Source organism: Camelus bactrianus, chromosome 13 (genome assembly GCF_048773025.1).
Source record: "Camelus bactrianus isolate YW-2024 breed Bactrian camel chromosome 13, ASM4877302v1, whole genome shotgun sequence".
Taxonomy (NCBI): domain Eukaryota; kingdom Metazoa; phylum Chordata; class Mammalia; order Artiodactyla; family Camelidae; genus Camelus; species Camelus bactrianus.
Window position 1 is genome coordinate 59794995 of NC_133551.1, and position 17647 is coordinate 59812641.

Below are 17647 nucleotides of genomic sequence, written 5' to 3' on the forward strand. Positions count from 1 at the left end.
CTTGGGCCCCAAAGTCAACCACTCATGGTCTAAGATCCGACCATGGTCTTGAGATCCAACCATGAAGTGCCAAATTTCCAGCTTTATCCCATCCACTGCAGTAGTGGTGTATGGTTAGGTGCTTTGGCTATAGACTTGAACAAAAGGGAGCCCAAATCCCAGTCCCCTTTAATTATTTTGGCAAGTTATTTAAACTCTCTGAGTTTAAATGTGGGTAATAGCAGTGCTTACCTCATACCATGTTTGTTGTGAGGAGAAAATGTGAAGTTGGGAAAGCACTTGGCCCAAAGCCTGGCATCCAGTAAGTTGTCCAACATGGCAGTTGAAGGCATTCATGTTATAACTGAGAACAATTTACTTAGTACTATTTGCCAGCCCGTGTGCTTTGCTCTTTGTTTACTATTTTTTTTAATTGATTTTACTTGTGGAAGACTTTCAAATTATTTATTTTTAATTTAGAATGTAAGCCTCATCAGAAAGGATTCCTTGTTCACTTTGTTTCTAATCAAATTCCCAAAACAGTATTGGGAACAGGGTAGAAACTGAAAAAAAAATTGAATTTATGTCACAATCAATAAACAGCTGTCCCTTACCCCTATCTATCCCTACTCCCAACTCCTAGTCCCTTGAAGCAAACTTCCAAATCTTCCCCCTAAAATTTGCATATTTCTAAGTAACATTTCTCATTTGCAGCTACAGATATGAGGGACTGCCCCTCATACACACACTTTTCCATCTTCTGATTATAATTTCTGTCAAAACAATATTGAACATTTACATTATTATGACTTTGTAAATATTATTTATAGCTGAGCCATACAGGGTTGATTACATTTGCCTGCAGTAACCAATCCAGGTTGGAGGATAGGGGAAATCATAAAATTGAGAGTACCTGTGTTTGAACACAAAAAAGCTCCTGAGACATTGGCAATGAATTAATGATACTTATACCAAAAAACTAAGCATGTGAAAAACAAGGCAGTTATTAAACACAGGGGAGTAAAAAATGTGCAATAGTCATAATAGCAGAGACGTATAGAGCATTTACTATGTGCCTGACACTGTTCTAATACATGTAAAGCACCTACAGAGAGCTTTATAACTCTTACGTGCAATACAAGGAAAAGGAATTGAAGTTCTGGTCTTGGGTGGAGGCTGATTTAAATTCCAGCCTAGTCTGTGCACTTGGTAGTTTCTGGGCCTCAAGTTAGTCACTTGAACTCTCAGGGACTATTTCCTGAGGGACAGCAATTCCTATTTCACAGGGCTGATGTGAGGATTTAATGGGCTATTACAGTATGTAAAGTGCTCAGCACAAAGCCTGGTTTTAAGTCCCAACCCACAAGGGCTGTTACTAAGGATAGGGTACTTTCAACCTGCTATATTGTCAAAGGGAAAATTTCAGTATATCTAAACCAAATGGATTTTCTGGGGGAGTAGGCGTCAGGGAAGAACAGACAGACAAGTGCTCTTTTACAAAGAAAACATCAAAATCAGAAGTGTGATTTTTTCCCCCTTCTAAGAAGTCAACTTCTAGTCAGTATAGTACCTGCATCAAAACTAAAACTTCAAGAAAAAAACAATCACAGAATACATTTTAAATTATTTTACATCATATTCATTTTTTCAAGAGCCACTGACATCCAAAAATCTTCCTGGCACTAATAAAACTTGCCTGTCGTACATATACAGACCTTCTATAGAAATCAGCACTGTCCACTACAACTTTCTGCAATTATAGAAATGTTCTATATATTTCTATAATTGCATAGCCCAATACTATAGGCACTAGTCACATTTGACTACTGAGGACCTGAAATGTGGCTAGTGCAGCCAAGGAAATTCATTTTATATTTTTTACAAATTTAAATTAACTGTAAATAGCCACATGTGGCTAGTGACCATCACACTGGACACGTCAGCTCTTTATGATTTGCTTGCTCAAATGAAAATCTTGCCTGTGAAAATCTACATCATTATGCTTAAGTTGTCTTAAGAGTTACCGTGCAGTTAATCATGTTTAATCAGTTACACCAGCTGCTGAAATGATACATCATCAAACTTTGTAAAAGTGTTTTTAGAGATGTACCGTACTCAAAAATCTTGGTTTGGGATTAGGATATTAAAAGATCTACCCCGTGTCTCTCATTATGTAGTATAATTTTTTTTTTTAAATCCAGTGATTCATAAAGTGATTCATAAATACCTAAACAAAAGTCAATCAATTCTTTTCTTTTTTGATTTGTCTAGAAAAGCCACTGTTCCATATAAAAACACAGCTGACTGGCACACACCAGGACCTCTCAACATCACTTAATTCCTAGTCTTCACCAGGTCCACAGGCATAGATTTATTCTGCCCTTTCCAATACAGCAGGTACTCCCTTAAAAAAGCAGGGAGTGTGTAGAAAACAAGTGGCCTGTTTTATAAAACTCTAAATTTATTCAAAGTGTTAAAAGATTTCACTCTTCCCTCCAAAATACTTTACATTAAAAAAAAATTCAAAACTCTTCTATTTTTTCAGCCACTGTACAAGCTGCTGCTTCCCTTTCTGGCGACCAGCCTCTGCCCCTCTAACCCTCTTCCCCTCCCTCCCTCCCTCACTTCACTCTCAGTATTGCTATAGGTTTATTTATAAAGCACTCCTTCCCTCTCTCCCAAGGTCCTCTCCTGCAGGCGTAGCTTTCTTTCCAGATTTCAGGCCCTTGGCTGCAGGTGACTCAGGTTGGATGGGTGAGATACTGCAGTCAATGTTTGAAGGGAAGAATGCTTTGTGCTTCTGGGAGAAAGGCTGATTGGCTTTTTTCTTGATCAAGTGGAGAATCTTTTTTTTTTTTTTTTGCCTCATGGGCACCTGTTCAAGGCCAAACATTTGGCTTGGGGTTGCCCATGGCTGGGTAGTCCTGCCCCTTCTCCAGTTTCCCCCAGGCATAGGTCCATGACAACTGGATCTGACGACTGTACCATTTGTCTGCCTGTGGGCTGTGAAGGACAGGAAGAGTGGCACACGACTACTAGAGAGGGCTTGAAGGAGCCCCAACTCCTCAGGGTATGGGCACCAAACACCCAGCGGAGGAAGTTTTGGTTTTTGGTAGGCAAAACCAGGGTCAGCCAGGACCAAGGGAGGTAGGGATGATGGGGAAAGGTCTAACCACATAGCTGTGGGGTGAGCAATATTCCTTCTGACAAAACTCCCTCCCCTCTGCCATATCCCCCACCCTCATCCTGTAGGTCCCAGGATGATCCCAGAAAGGAGGGGAAAAAAAAGAGGAGGAAAAGGATTCTGTTCTGCTCTAGGGAAAAAAGCAGGAGATGACAGAGTACTTGGGGCTGGGGGAGGTCTGCTGGAATATGCAGTCATCGCAGCTTCCCTGTTCTGGGAGGGAGGTGGGGGGCCGGCAACCAGGCCCTCAGAGGCTTCATCAGCTCTGCTCCTTGTCCTTGACTAGTAAGACTGTGTGCTGGCCTCCGCTGGACACAGATAAGACCACGCGGTTCTCCAGCTGCTTGCCTGTCATCTCCACAGGGCTCCATGCATCCTCTTCCTGTCCTGTGCCCAGCTGGTAGTTGGTGCCCATGCCCCAGGCAAAAACACGTCCTACAAAGGAGAGAAATGGGGGCAGCTGTCTCCAGGGTCCCTAGCCCTACCCTTCCCAGCATTCAGTGATGCTGGGAGAAGACAAGGGGGTGACGGATAAAAAAAACCTTTGTCAACCAGAGACCACAGTCCTTACGCATTGCCAAAGACTTCTCCCTGCTCCTAGGCATGGCATTCAAGGCCCAACAACGACTGGCTATTCTCCAAACCCCCTTAGCACCCTCCATTCCCAGGACCACTGCCTTTGATACTCTGGATATTCCTGGACCCGAGATGCCCTCCTTTGCTTATCATAAAGGACTGAAACTTCGAGGTGCAGGACAAGCCCCACTTCCTCAGGAATTCTTCCCAGATAATCCCTGTTCAAGCACCTCGGCCAGTCTGACTTCTCAAGGTCCCATGGCTGTTCCACTCAGGCTTTAGCAATCAATTGTCCACATCTCTGCTGTGCCTGCCAGGACCCCAACTACTAAGCCTTCTTTCTCCTAATAAAATTCTAAGTACAACTCCCTGGGAAGTTGGCACCTACTAGGTTGTAAATAAAAGGGTCACCGTGGTAGAAAATGTAAAGAGAAGCCTGAGTTAGGAGTCAGGAGACCTGGGTTCAAGTCCTACTGTCTGTCTGGTCCTCAGTGATATATCCCCCTTTGCTGTTTTCCTCCTCTACAGAACAAATCATCTCTATTAAAACAATCTGTTTACTCATTTAACGTCATCAAAGCCAGAGCTCCTGACAATCAGGATGAAAGCAATGTCATCACAAACACTGCTCTCAGTATCTCAGCTCCATCATATCAGAGCCTGAATCACAACCCTCAGACCCCAACCAGACCGACTGTGGGCAGCCCCACTCACCATCCTTAGTCACAGCATATCCCACAGAGGCCCCACAAGCCACTGAGGAGACAGGGGGCAGCCTGGAGATGAGGGTGGGTATGCTCTTCTCCTCAGCGCCCTCCCCAAGGCCCAGTCGCCCATACTCAGCCCGGCCCAGGCTGTACGCTCTTCCTGTGGGAAGAGGGAGAGAGGAGTAGCAGAGGACGTGCTCCAGGTAGGCCAGGTGAGTGTCCACATCCATGGGAACTGGTCCCCCGTTCCCAGGGTGGTGAGAAGGTCTGCAGTGTCTTTTTCAGTTTTGGGAGAGGCCTGGGAAAACAACCCATAGGCCCCTATTGCTCATATTTGGAAGAGCATCAGAATGCTGAGGGATGGGGGTGACCCTCACAGACCCACAGCTAGTCCAACCCTTGGAGCAGGCCCAGGTTCCAAGAACCATCACTCAGGAGTGTGGCCAGGTCTGTGCCCAGGGAACACTCCACCCCCGACCCAGAAATGGGCCTGGAGGTCCCACCTTCTGAATCCATGCAGACAGTATGGTGCTGGCCACCAGAGAAGCCCACCCAGGACTTGGTGGAGTTCTTGAAGGATGTCAGGTTCTGAGGTACAAAGCAAGATTCTGTGCCTGGGGTTCCTGGGGAGAAAGGCCCGGATAGAGCTGTCAGGGGGGAAGGTGTCCAAGGAGCTGTCCTTCATCCCTTCCCACAGTGTGGCCACCCGCCCTGCACCAGGGTATTCACATTCTTATTTCACAGATGACAAAACTGGGGCTCTGGAAATTAGGTGACCCCACCAAGGGGGCACAACAATGAGTGGTGGAGGCAGGACTGGAACTCAGGTCACTCTGGGCTACGTTGGGTGCTGGGCTTGCGACTCACCAAGCTGATGGTAGTTGGAGAGGCCAAAGCCATATACATGGCCCTCAGAGGAGATGGCAAAAGTGAAGTAGGCGCCACAGAAGGCATCCTGGAATCTGACATGGCCCCGGCTTCCCCTGGATTTCAGCATCACACACTTGGGGACCAGGAGTCGTTCTACAGGCAGAGAGAAGGCTTAGGTCAACGGCAGACACACATGGCCTCTCCTCTAGGCCCCAGCTCTTTCTCCTCCACTGCAAAAGCCCTCACAGGGAGGCTGAGCAGAGACTCTTCTCCCTCTTATACAGAAGAGGAAACTGAGGCCAAGAGAGTCCATTCAGACTCCCACAACCATAAGAGCTTAACATTTACATGGAACTTACCATGTGCCCAACATTCTTCTGTGTTAACTCATCTAACTTCACAACAACCCAATGAGATGAGGAAACTATGTCTAGGGTCCCCTAGCCAGTGGGTGGTAGAGTCAGGATTCAAACCTGGGCTAGTCTGGCTCTAGAGTCAGAGTTCTCAACCTGATGCAAGCCTGAACACAGAAAATCCCTTCTGCCCTTGAGCTTCACCAGGGGTGGCCTGCCAACTTGCCCCACCAGAGGGACCTAAGCCACCTACCAAGGCCCTGCCGGCCACCACGATTGGCAAACAATTCAGGCACACGGCCCAGCTGGCCCTGCTCTCCACAGCCCAAAGTATAGAGGTCGCCATCAGCTGTCAGCATCACCAAGTGGTCATTTCCTGAGGGTGAGAGAAGGCAGGGGATGCAGGGCTTGTATATAAGGCCCAAAGCTGGGCCAGCCCCAGAACAAGGTTCTCCAACTACTGCCCAGACTCACCTGAGGCCACCTTCACCACCGGCGTGCTCAGCTGCACCTGCACAGGCACCATGCTCTTTTTCATGGGCTCCAAGAGCCCGATCACACCGTTGTTGTCCTGCAAGGGAGGGATGGAACAGTTTTCAGCCTAGTACCAGCCAGATCCAGCTTTGCAGGCAGCCACAAAGCTGTCTGGTGAAGGGCACTGGTGCCAGGTAGGGATGGAGAGGTGGGCAGGAGCCAGGCCACATAGTACTCTGTGATTTGCATTAAAATAACAAAGGAGTTGGGGATGAGATGGGAGTGAAAAGGAAACAACTTTAGCCACAAGCTGATAATTGTTGAAGTGAGTAAATGGAGTTCAATATATTATTCTAATTATTTTTATGTGTTTGAAATACTCCATTAAAAAAAAGTAAAAATAGCCCCAACGAGGAAACATCAGATTCCTTTATTTTTGACATGCCAAAATAAATTGAATACTGAAGTATCAAAGCAATTTTAATGCTGAATCTCCTTTTAAAACCACTCTCCTGTCTTGGAAATTCTGTGATATGCCCCCAAACCCCTAAGAAGTGTGGAAGAGGGGTGGGAAGGGGAAGGGGGAAGTTAAAAGTAGGGAGATGGGTGAGGACAGCAGGCTTCCTGGCTCAGCCTCAGCCCAAAGGCATCGCTGACCCACCCCTTTCCCAAGACACATACTTCATAACATCAGCGTCAAGCAAACAGCCAGTGTTGTGGACAGGCCTAGAAGAAGCAGCCAAAGACCTGGGTCTGGGCCCGAGCTCTGCCCAGGGCCTTGATTTCCCCACCAGTAAGTACAACAGGGCTGTGGAGCTGAGTTATCTTTGGGGTCCCACCAGTTAATTCTGCTTGCCAGCCCCCATGCAGTTCTCCAGACCCAGTCTTACCCGGAAGGAGCCCCACAGGAAGACTCGGCCGTCCTCGGTGAGGGCCGCTGTGTGACTGTCTCCTGCTGACACCTGTACCACCTTCTCTTGCAGTTCCACTTTCCCGGGGACCATCTCTGAGCCCTCTGCTGATGTGTCCCTTCCCAGGGCACCCTCATCATTGCAGCCGAAGGAGTAGACCTGTGTCCAGGATGGCCCTGTTAGTGCAAGGTCTGGCCTCTCAGTCCACTCTTGTTTAAGCCACTCCCTGCTCATCTAGCCAGCTCCATCTCCACAGAATGTGGCTCAAAGCTCTTCCCCAAGCCCCCATCCCCAGGCCCTGTCCCATCCTGTGCCACCCACAACTTACCTGGCCACTTTTGCTTAGACACACGGTGTGCATGCCCCCAGCTTCAGCCTGCACGATGTCCTCTGGAATGGGCACCAGGGCTGGCTTCTTCCTCTCCATCACATTCTCGCCTAGCCCCAGCTGGCCCACATCGCCCTGGCCCAGTGTCAGCACCAAGCCCGGTTCTGTGCTGTGGGACCTATGTGAGACTGAGGGGTGAAGAAGACAGCCCCTGAGTGTGTAGGATGACAGGAGAGGAGAGGTCTCTGCATGGGCTCTGGGATCACACAGACCTGGATTCAAGCCCCTGCTCTGCCACAGACCATTAGCCTGACCTTTCCAAGCCTAAGTTTCCTCATCTGAGAAATGAGGATAACAAAAGTACCTATCTCATAGGGTTTTTGTGAAGATGAAAAACAAAGCATATTATTAATGTGAGTGGAAGGAAATGGAAACAGTGAGATACTGGATATTGTGAAATAAATCTTAGTGGGGAGAGAAAAAGAACAGTGAGGACATAAGATACTTTCCTTGATTGGCTGTAAGGTCTTGGTCAGAAACACGGTGACAACAGTGAGGGCATAATAACATCTACCCCTTTACTGACTGCTTACTCTACTAATGTTGAATTGCTTTGCACATTGTTACAGACCTTCCATATTTAGGATCCCATTTTATAGGAAAGGGAATAGAGCCTCAAGAGAGGTTAAGTAACCACTCCAGGGTCAGAGCTAATAACTAGCAGAAGAGTTTGCAGTGAAGCCTATGTGTTCAGGGCACAGTCCCTAGCCTCCATCCTCAGGTTGTGACTTAACCTCTGGTCACGAACAGTGACCCTCACTGTGCTCCTATCTGGGAGCAGACAAGCAGCTGAAGAGGAACTGGCAGGCCTAAGACACCGCACAGACATTTGAGGAGAGGTACATGCCAACGGGTGCGCGGCACAGGGCCATCTGCTGGCCAATGACGGCGCCCGTGGCCCCAACAGCCAATGGCATCCAGGCCCTCCCTCTGGGGGTGTGGCCACAGCTGCCCCGACTGCACAGAGGGCTCGCTGGGCAGGCAGCCACCTGGTCGGGCTTTCTGGTCAGGAGGGCTCTGCCCGCAGGCACCTTGGCAGGAGCGGGCGCCTGGAATGCGGCGGGAGGCAACGGCCCTCGCTGCCTGGTTACGAGAGTCTGCAAAAGACAGACACTGTCTGAGAGTGGGTCCACATTCCCCCCTCCCAGATTAGGCGTGGCTCTCTCTCCTCCCTGACTCCCTCCAGGGTCCCAACAGAGAGGAAACCACAGCCAGCTCCCTGGAGTGCTACCAGGACACTGTCTCACTTTCCTCACAACAGCCCAGTGAGGTTGCCCATTTTATGAACGGGCTAGTCTAAGCTCAGTGAGGTTAGTGATTTGACCAAAGCTACACAGCTAGAAAGTGGCAGAGCCAGGACTTGAACCCAGTCTGGAGGTCAGTGGTCTTAACCATATTATTGCCTGGGGCAAAGCCCTAGGGTCTAGTTTTTTGGCCAGTACCTGAGTGCTTTTAGGCAAGTCTCTGCACTGTTATAATTCCCAGAAGGTGGGATTCAATGAGCTACAGGCGACCCTCCAGCTGGGTGGAGTTCCTGGACTTCCAGACCCCTCAGGAAGGAGCCCAGTCCCAGATTCTGGGGGCACCAGGAGGCCACCCATACTGAGATAGAGGCTAAAGCCAACTTACCCTTCACCTTCTTGCTTTTCGGGAGGGCATCTTCTGGGGGTGACCTTCTCTTAGCTATACGCTTGGGTGGCATCTTCCTGTCCTGAAAAAAACAGGCAAAAATGGCAATCATTTTCCTGCTCTAATTAGGCAATATTTATCAAAAACTTTAAAAGAGGTGAGAAGAAATTCCCAGCAATTCCACTTCTCAGAATTTATCTGAGAACCAAATAATAAATATAGCTAAAGACTAACTTCCACAAATATTCTCTGCTATATTCTTCTTAATATTAAAAAAAAAAAATGGAGCAACCCATGCACTTGGGAGGCTGGCTAGGTAATATGTAGTATATTGATGATAAAACAGTAGAAAGCCATTAAAAGTGATGTTTTCAGAGATTTACATATTGAATCATCGCCAAATAATATAAGCAGACTGAAAAACAGCCCACCATCCTATTTGTGGGGGGGAAGCATACATATAAAAATGTGTGGAGGAAAACATATTCAATGTTAATAAAAGTAACCTCCGGGAAATTTCGGGATTATGGACAACTTTTACTTTTTTCTTTGTATCTTATTATACTATCTAAGATACAAGGAACGTTACATTTTTTTTTTTTTCCTGAGACATGGAATCTCATCAGTGAATCCCCCCAAACCATGTTTTTCTACAGCAGGTTTGTCAACCTCAGGCCTGCCAGCATGGGGACCCCTCCCTCCTGCCCACTGCCACATGCCCTGGGAGGGACACACTGGTTGAGAGCATTACCTACAGCTTTTGTTCGACCCTCAACAGTAAACTGAGCCCTCCACCTGACAGGGGGCCACAGTCCCCTCTGCCCCCCAGGGCCCTGGTCTGGATGATCATTGGCCCATCGACGGGTTCCACACAGGGGTCTGACCTCTGCCTCACCCACAGAGCCAATGCCAGGAGCAACCCTTTGGCGCTCCTTCCAGAATGACCAAACCGTCTCCTGCTCCTTGTCAAGGGTCCTCACAGCACAAGTGCTCATAGACCAGGTGGCTCCAGACCCCGCACAGGGAGTAACGGGTCTGGACAGGACACAGGCCACTGATACTGGCTCAGCAGCTCTCAGGCAGGCAAGCAGGTCACACCTGCCCAACGCTTTCTTCTACAAAGTCTCCCCCAGACAGACCTACTGAATGACCAAAGGAGACCCTCTCTGAGTCAATCCCACTGTGCCCGAAGCTTGCCACGTGCTCATACATCTCATTTAAACCTCACAACGAGCCTTACTCTATGGAAGAAGAAAATCGTACTGTCCGGCTACAAACCATTCTTAATGCCCACTGTTCTGAGCACTGAGTGTAGAAATAGCTGCTTCCTCTGTGCCCCGACGTCACGGGTGCAGCAGGGCAGCTGCATCCGTGGTGCTGGTAGGTCCGCCATCCATGGGGCAACATTTTTTTTTTAATATAGAAAATTAAAACACTGAAGAACGTTAAGTGAAATATCCCTCATAACTCTTCCCAACCCTAACATAACCACTAGTAACTCTAGTGATGCATCACTGTTATAATCAAACCACATGCAAAAAAAAAGCTACTTTCATTAAATAAAACCAAACTAAACCAAACCATTTGTACCCTTTGATCCAAAATGCCACCACTCCTGGGAGGAGCCTGGCTTTCCTCTAAACAGTCCAACAAGAGACAAACAACGTATATACACACACACTAACATACAAACAAGAGGTGTTACAACATGGGAAAAGGAAATCACCTACAGGTGACAAGAAGGGGATGATCCAGGGGCCTCAGCCCTGAGCCCCTTTTCTCCTTTAACTGCTGCTGCCTCCCCAAGGCTGCTGAGAACAGACATTCCTCCTGGCTCTCACAATTCCAGTCCAGCCCAAATTGTGTCCAAAGCCTTTTTTCCTCCACATATGCAGCTCTGGAAATAAACCTTTATTGAGCCCTGGTCTTTAAGGTTATGAAAGACAGTTAAGTTGTTTAAACTTGGGGCTCCCAAATTCTAAACTGTGAACCCTCTGGAATGGATGGCTAGGGTCAGGGCAATTCACAGCTATCCAGATACAAATGGTAGAGTCGTGGTTATGAAGGGCCAGAACATGTGCTCAGCTACTTTCTAGCTGTTTGACCAAAATCATTTAATTTCTTCATGATTCAGTTTCCTCCTCAGCAAAAAAGGGATAATAATAGCACCTACACCCTGTTGTAATGTGGAGGATTAAATGAGCTAACACTGTAAAAGTGATTACATAGTAAGTGCTCAATAAATCAATACTGGTGTATAACAGCAGGAACCTGTCCCGGGAAATGCTCAGGCACAGCTCTCATCTAAGCTAACCCACCTCTCCTCCGTTTTACAGAAAAGGGGTGGAGGCTTCTACCCAAGGCTACAAACAGAAAGAGAACCCCAAGAGCCCTTCTCAGGCTTCAGTGTGGCCCGAAAGAGCACCCCCCTCCCTTCTTCCTTCCAGGAGGTCCTAGAGACCCAGCCTCTCCAGCTCCCATGGTACACAAACACAAGGTCAGTGGCCTCTGCATTTCTGAGCACAGTTCTGCTGACTCTCCTGGGGGAGAACAAAGTACTAAAGACAAGGAAGCAGCCAAAGGCCTAGAGTGCCAAGCCTGTGCAGGTCGAGCCTCTGCAGGTGGAGCTTCTTCTACAGGCTGTGACGGGCCCAGTTCTCACTCTGATGACGTGGTAGTTCTGTGTCTCACCCAACTTTTATTCTCCCAGGGTGGAACCAATCAGCCTCTCTGAGACCCCTCTTCCCACACTAGAAATGCACGCTCTGGGAGTCGAGGGAACTGGGTTCATCTGCCAGAGCTTGGCTTGCCCACCCCTGCTTCTGTGACCACGGGTGGCCTCTCTGGCAGCTTTAACCTCTCTGAGCTGTATCCTCACCTGTAAAAAGGGACACAATGACTACTTCCAGGGCTGCTGTCAAGACTGAATGAATTGTTTGTAGAGGACTTTCCAGTGCCAAGCACACAGTAAGTGCTTAATACATGGCAGCATTTATTCATTCATTCCAAATATTTACTGAGTGCCTCTAACCACCCCTTGACTTTGGGCCAGGTGGAGAACAGAAAAAGGAAAACGAATCAATCCTCTCCCTGTTCTCATGGAGCTTATGTTCTAGTGGGAAAGAGACACACACACTGGTATTACAGATGGCGCTGCATGAAAAATAGGCAAGGTGATGTAGTAAGAAATAATTTGGGGCACAACAATGTAAATGTACTTAATGCTTTGAACTACATATAATAAAAAATGGTTAAAATGGTAAATTTTGTGTTATGTATATTTTACCACAATTAACAAAAAAAGAGTAACTGGGATGGGGGAGGAGATATAGATCAGATAAGTAACATTTGAGCTAAGACTTGAAATACCAGCAGGGGAAGACCTGGACAAAAGCATGTGATCTGCTTAAGGATCCCGGGAGGCCAGGGGGCCGCAGCTGCACAGTGCCAGGTCAATGGCACAAGGGAAGCAAGGGCTGGTCATACAAGGCCTTGCAGGGAAACTGAAAAGGTTTAAGGAGAAAAATGTCTTCTGAATACTGTAAAGAAAATGGAATGGATTGGAAGAGGAGACAACTGCAGGCACCCAAATGAGAGAAGCTGGTGATTGATCTGGTTTGAAGCAAGAGAGAAAAGTAGACAAAACAGATTAACTTAGGAGACAGGCTTGATTTGCCCGTTGGTTAGGCACAGGGAATGAGGGAGAGGGAGGAATCTGGAATGACATTTTCATCCTCAAAAATCCAGGGGATCCTGGGCAGGCCTTCCTGGCTTTGGCTTACTGGACTAGGTAGGTGGCATACTTCCAGTTAGGGAGATGGAGAACACTGTGGGACAGACAGGAGAGATGAGACCTAGAGGTCCATTTTGCCAGGTGTTTTTGTTAAGTCTGAAGTGTGTGGGAGCCAACCAATAAGGGATGTTAAGTATGCAGAGCTGATGGGTTAAGGGGTGTGGGATATGACAAGTACCCACTGTTTCCGGTAGACAGCTTGTACCCCTGGCCAGGTTGGCAGCCAGTTCATTGTGTCCAGGGCCCTGTCCCACCAAAGGCACATTTCCAGCTCATCAGAATGACCTGTAGGAGTTAGCTGTGCTGGGGAGGGAGACTGTAATAACGTGGAAAAGTACTCACAACAAGAAGTTAAGTGAAAAAACAGGAAACAAAATTCTATCAGCACACTGATGCTGATGTTGGGTTGACCTGTAGTCGTGGGTCATTAACAAAAAAAAATGTGTTAGTAGGGTTTGCAACTGACCCAGACAACATCCCCTTAGCCACCTGTATTTTGGCTAACAATCTGGGGCATCTCACTGCAAGCTAACCACACCAATTCCACTTTACAGATGGGGAAACTGAGGCTCAGAAAAATGAAGTTTCTTACCCAAGACTGGAAAAGGAAGTCAAGATCTGTACCAAGCTGGTCAGACCCCAGAACTGGTGCCCTTGCCTACTTCCTCCCCACACCCCCGGTCTCTCAGCCTGCCTGAGAACTCTCTCATACTCTCTCTGCTAGAAAAGACAGCAGCTTTTCTCTGGTCTTCATCCTCCCCACCCCTTTCCCATCCCATTCCACAAGCCATTCATGATCTTTTTAAACCTAGAACAAGCTGCTTTCTTGCTCAGACTCCTCAGTGGTTCCCTCGGCCCACACTTCTTGATCTGGTGCTAAAGACCTCCAGGGTCTGGTACTGACACAGCTTTTGGCCTCATATCCTACCTATCACATCCTCCCTTCTCTCCTCACACAATCTCAGACTGCTGACTATTCTCTCTATACCATGTGCATTTCTATACCAGCCCATCCCGTATCCCACTGGAAGAACTTCTACTCAAAGTCACTGCCATAGGTAAACCACCTCTGGTCCCTCTCAATCCCAAAGGAACCATTCTCTTAGAGAAATCAGGAAAGACTTTTGAATCGTAACTATTTTATTTACATATCTATCCACCATACCAATCTACTCCTTAAAATGAGTCTCTTTGGAGCACTGGCCACTCCTACCTTCTATATGCCAACAATCTTTGATGCCTCACAACAAGCTGAAGAAGGCACTGTCACTCCTATTTCACGGTTGAGGGAACTGAGGCTCAGAGAAGTAAATTTACTTGCCTAAGTTCATACAGCCAGATAGAAGAGCCAGGAATAAAATCCAGGTCTATCTGAATAATTAAAAACAAAAACAAGAATAGGTTGGCTAAAGGCAGGCCATGATCCAGGCAGGGGTGGAGACAGCCTGGATAGGCCTCCCCAGGATCCCCCATGAGCTTGGCCAAACGCAACAAGCAGAGGGTAGAAGCCCACTGAGAAGGGCAGGATGGTGGGACTAGAGAAGAGACATGGAGGTAGCTGGGGCCTGGGAGCGTGAGCCAGGTGGGCGATGGATCTGCTGAAGGATGTGCGGAAGGACAACGGGTACAACTCTGTGCTGTGGTGGAGACAGCAATGGATTTCAGTGAGTTCCCTTTGAGCCTGAGAATCTACACCTCTCTGATGGAGGACTTTAGGCACTGCAGCGCCCTAGTGTTGTGAGCAATCCTGGAGGCATGGCAGGGAATGTGAGGGCACCTTCTAAAAGGTAGAGTCCTGCACCCATCACACCCCTGCATATCCTCTACTGCACAAATCAGTCCTTTGGAGAGACATCCTGTCTAACTGCTCTGCATTTGTTTTCTTAACCAGTGAGTGTCTGGGCTGGGAACAAATAGTAGTCTCTTGTCCCTACCCCACTCTCCCCAACAAACACAGCTTCTGTCCTTTCATTTTCCAGGAATTTACAGTCTGGGAGAAGAGTTAGACACAATCACAAATAATAAGTCAGATAGAGTCAACTTCCACTAGTAGGCAACTACGATGTGCCAGCTTCTCCTGAATGCTCACACCTGCCCTCTGAGGTGTGATTATCCTGGCTTTACAGATAAGAAAGTGGAGGCTCAGGGGAAGGTGTCCCAGGCCACACAGGTGGGATGACAGCCCAGGTCTCCTGACCACTCCCCCCAGAGCCAGAGCTTCCCCTCTTCTCCCTGGATCTCAGTTTCCTCATTTGGTGAACAAAGGCACAGCAGACTGGACAGGCTACCAGGGGCCAAGTGTTTCTGCTGTGACCCCGTGACCTCAGCACAGTTTCATTTCTGCAAAGGGAGACAGAGCCCTCTCTGACCACAGCAGTTGTCCCCACCCGCCCACCCAAGTCAGGAGGCAGACACTTGCCTGCCAGACGCAAAGGCTGAAGAATCCCTTTGTGTGAGAGGTCCCCAGGAGTGAAGGGGAGAGAGAGGCTCATCTGGCAGCAAACATTTGCTGCGCTCCTGCCGCTCCTGCCTCTGCGAGGCACAGAGTTGGCACACTTCACCCAGGAGTTCCTAGCCAGGGGATCCCCCTTACATACAGCGCTGTGCCTCGGCTTAAATGTGTTCATTCTTCCCAGGGGAAAAGGGCCGCAACTTCCCCCAGATGCTAGAACCCCAGCTTTAAGGAAACAGTAGGATATTAGGAATCCTCACCACAGGTCACTTACCTGTACAAGTAAGGAAAACAAGGCTCAGAGGAGTTGAGCGAGTGGCCCCAGGGCACCCAACTAGGAAGTTGCAAACCTGAATAGGATTCCTGCTCTTGGGATGTCTTTGCAATAAGAGAAGAACTCTTAATTCATCTTTTCAGACTCCATTCTGATGCTGTTCTTGGGTGAAACCATTGCTGCCTCCTCCACCCCCACCCAGTGTTGCTCTCTTGCACCCCAGACCTTTCAAGACCCAGCCCCTGTTGGATCGTCCTGGTCCTCCCCTCCTTGTACCCTGCGCTCCAGTCAGACTCAAACACTCGTGGTGTCCCGGATCACAACACTTACCTACACCTCCACACCTTTGCATGTGCTGTGTCCCCTGCCTGGATCACCCTAACCCCTCCACCCCATCTGTCTGAATAACTCTACTGCTCCTTCAACTCTGGCCAAGAGTCACCTCGGCTGGAAAGCCACCCCTGACTCGCCTGAGCAGGCTTGGGTGACCCCCCCAGCGTTACCCTTCACACTCCATACACTCTCCACTTCTGCTGGGGCACCCAAGTCACATTTCGTTGGAGCACCTCAGTTAGTATCTGCCAGCAGCAGCGCCCCAGCTTCACGGGCATACTCCGGGGATAACCCTGGACCGTTAATTGTGGCCCCACATGGGTCTCCCCAGGGAGACCCGGGGCTCCATCAGGGCCACAGGGGGCCCTCTCACCATGTTCCCCGCCCTGCTAGCGCGGTACGGAGTGGACAGCCAATAAATAATCTGTCGACACGTGAGTTGATGCGGAGTTCACAGCACACTCTTCAACGGGTCGAACAGTTGTCGTTGTGGTGTCCGTTGTCGCTGAGATTTCTCTTCCTGCGCAGACCTTGAGCAGCCTACCCTCGTGCTCCTAAAGCAGACCCCCGTCGGGCAGGATTCCGGCCCCACTCTGCAATCCACGTTCTCCAAACCGATGCTGGACAAAGTCACTTTTTCGCTTCGGAAACGCGGCCCCCGCCAGGGTGGCTGCCCCGGCCGGGGAGGCGCGCGGATCTGCGTACCGCGGGCGCCGAGGTCACCGCGGCCGCGCGCACCTCGGCCGGCCGCGCTCGGGCCGTTTGAATCTCCCGCCCGAGCGGGCGGCGCGGGCCGGGCGTGAGAGGCGCGGCGGCAGAGGGGCCGCGCGGCCCTCGCTCGGGCGAGGCGGGGCCCGGGCGGCTCCCGGCCGCCCCGCGGGGTCGGGAACCCGCGCGCCCGCACCCGCGCCTCCCGGGCGCCCGGCTTCACGTGGGGCCGGCGCCGCGCGACACGGGCGCGCGCAGGCAACGTCTCCGGCCCACCACGACCGCCGGTGCCCCAGCTGTGCCCGCCCCGCGCGCCGCCCCTCGCCCGGACCCTCGGCGCGTGACGGGCGCGACCTACCTCGCTGCAGGTCCGCCACAAGGAACTCCTCCGCTCGCCGGCCCGGCCGCGAACTGCCCCAGAGCATGCGCTCTGCAGGCCTCCGGCCCCGACCCCGGGCCAGAAAAGAAAACAAAGAGCCCGGCGACCCCTGGCGGGCACCCCGGGAAGTGCAAATGGCGCGCTCTGCTAGGACGCTCTTGACCAGGCTCTCTCCACCCTGGCCCGGGTTCAGTAGGTGTGCATTTTGGAGACCCCAAATCGGTGCAAATGAAATGACAACCAGAAAGACTACTAGGAATCGCGGTTTGTTTGGGAAAATCTGGTGTGGAAGGGACTGTACGGGCAAATGATATCCTGATCCTCCCTGCTCTCATGAGGTTCTCCGTCAGAGAAAGGTGAGAAATCAGGCTATCAACAACTACCAGGGTTGTGACAAGGGTACACACAGGGTTATCTGGCTCAGCCAGGGCTTAAGAAGGGCTTTCCAGGTTAAGGCTAAGAGGGCAGGGCCTCCTAGAAGAAGCATCACTTGCAATGACAGCGAGCGATGAGCGCCTATGGTGGTTATGAGAAACTCGCAGGGTCTGACTGGGGCAGAGAGTGCCACAGGAGTAACGTGGGGGAGAACTGGAGAGGGAGAGACAGGCCATGGGTTCAGGGTCTCTAAGGACACAGC

General features: G+C 49.7%; 1 protein-coding gene and 1 non-coding gene across 7 annotated transcripts; both read right to left on the reverse strand.

Annotated features, from left to right (window-relative positions):
* Window positions 1-430: 430 nt before the first annotated feature.
* On the reverse strand, window positions 431-17118 carry RCC1 (regulator of chromosome condensation 1). 6 transcript variants are annotated; one of them, XM_074377034.1, is made up of 11 exons: window positions 16990-17118; window positions 9072-9153; window positions 8432-8539; window positions 7383-7570; window positions 7034-7213; window positions 6144-6240; window positions 5923-6045; window positions 5314-5469; window positions 4950-5069; window positions 4454-4606; window positions 431-3598 (listed from the first exon to the last, which is right to left on the reverse strand). In XM_074377034.1, exons 2-11 carry the CDS (start codon window positions 9142-9144, stop codon window positions 3423-3425), a joined length of 1374 nt encoding a protein of 457 aa, XP_074233135.1. In that variant the 5' UTR covers window positions 9145-9153; window positions 16990-17118; the 3' UTR covers window positions 431-3422. The 6 variants fall into 6 exon arrangements, with proteins under 6 accessions (XP_074233135.1, XP_074233134.1, XP_074233136.1 ...); XM_074377033.1 differs by lacking the exon at window positions 16990-17118 and adding an exon at window positions 16297-16623; XM_074377035.1 differs by lacking the exon at window positions 16990-17118 and adding an exon at window positions 16297-16622 and having other exon boundaries at window positions 8474-8539.
* On the reverse strand, window positions 10332-10465 carry LOC123614850 (small nucleolar RNA SNORA43). Its single transcript, XR_006722320.1, has one exon. It is a non-coding gene; the product is annotated as a small nucleolar RNA SNORA43 (small nucleolar RNA).
* Window positions 17119-17647: the final 529 nt, after the last annotated feature.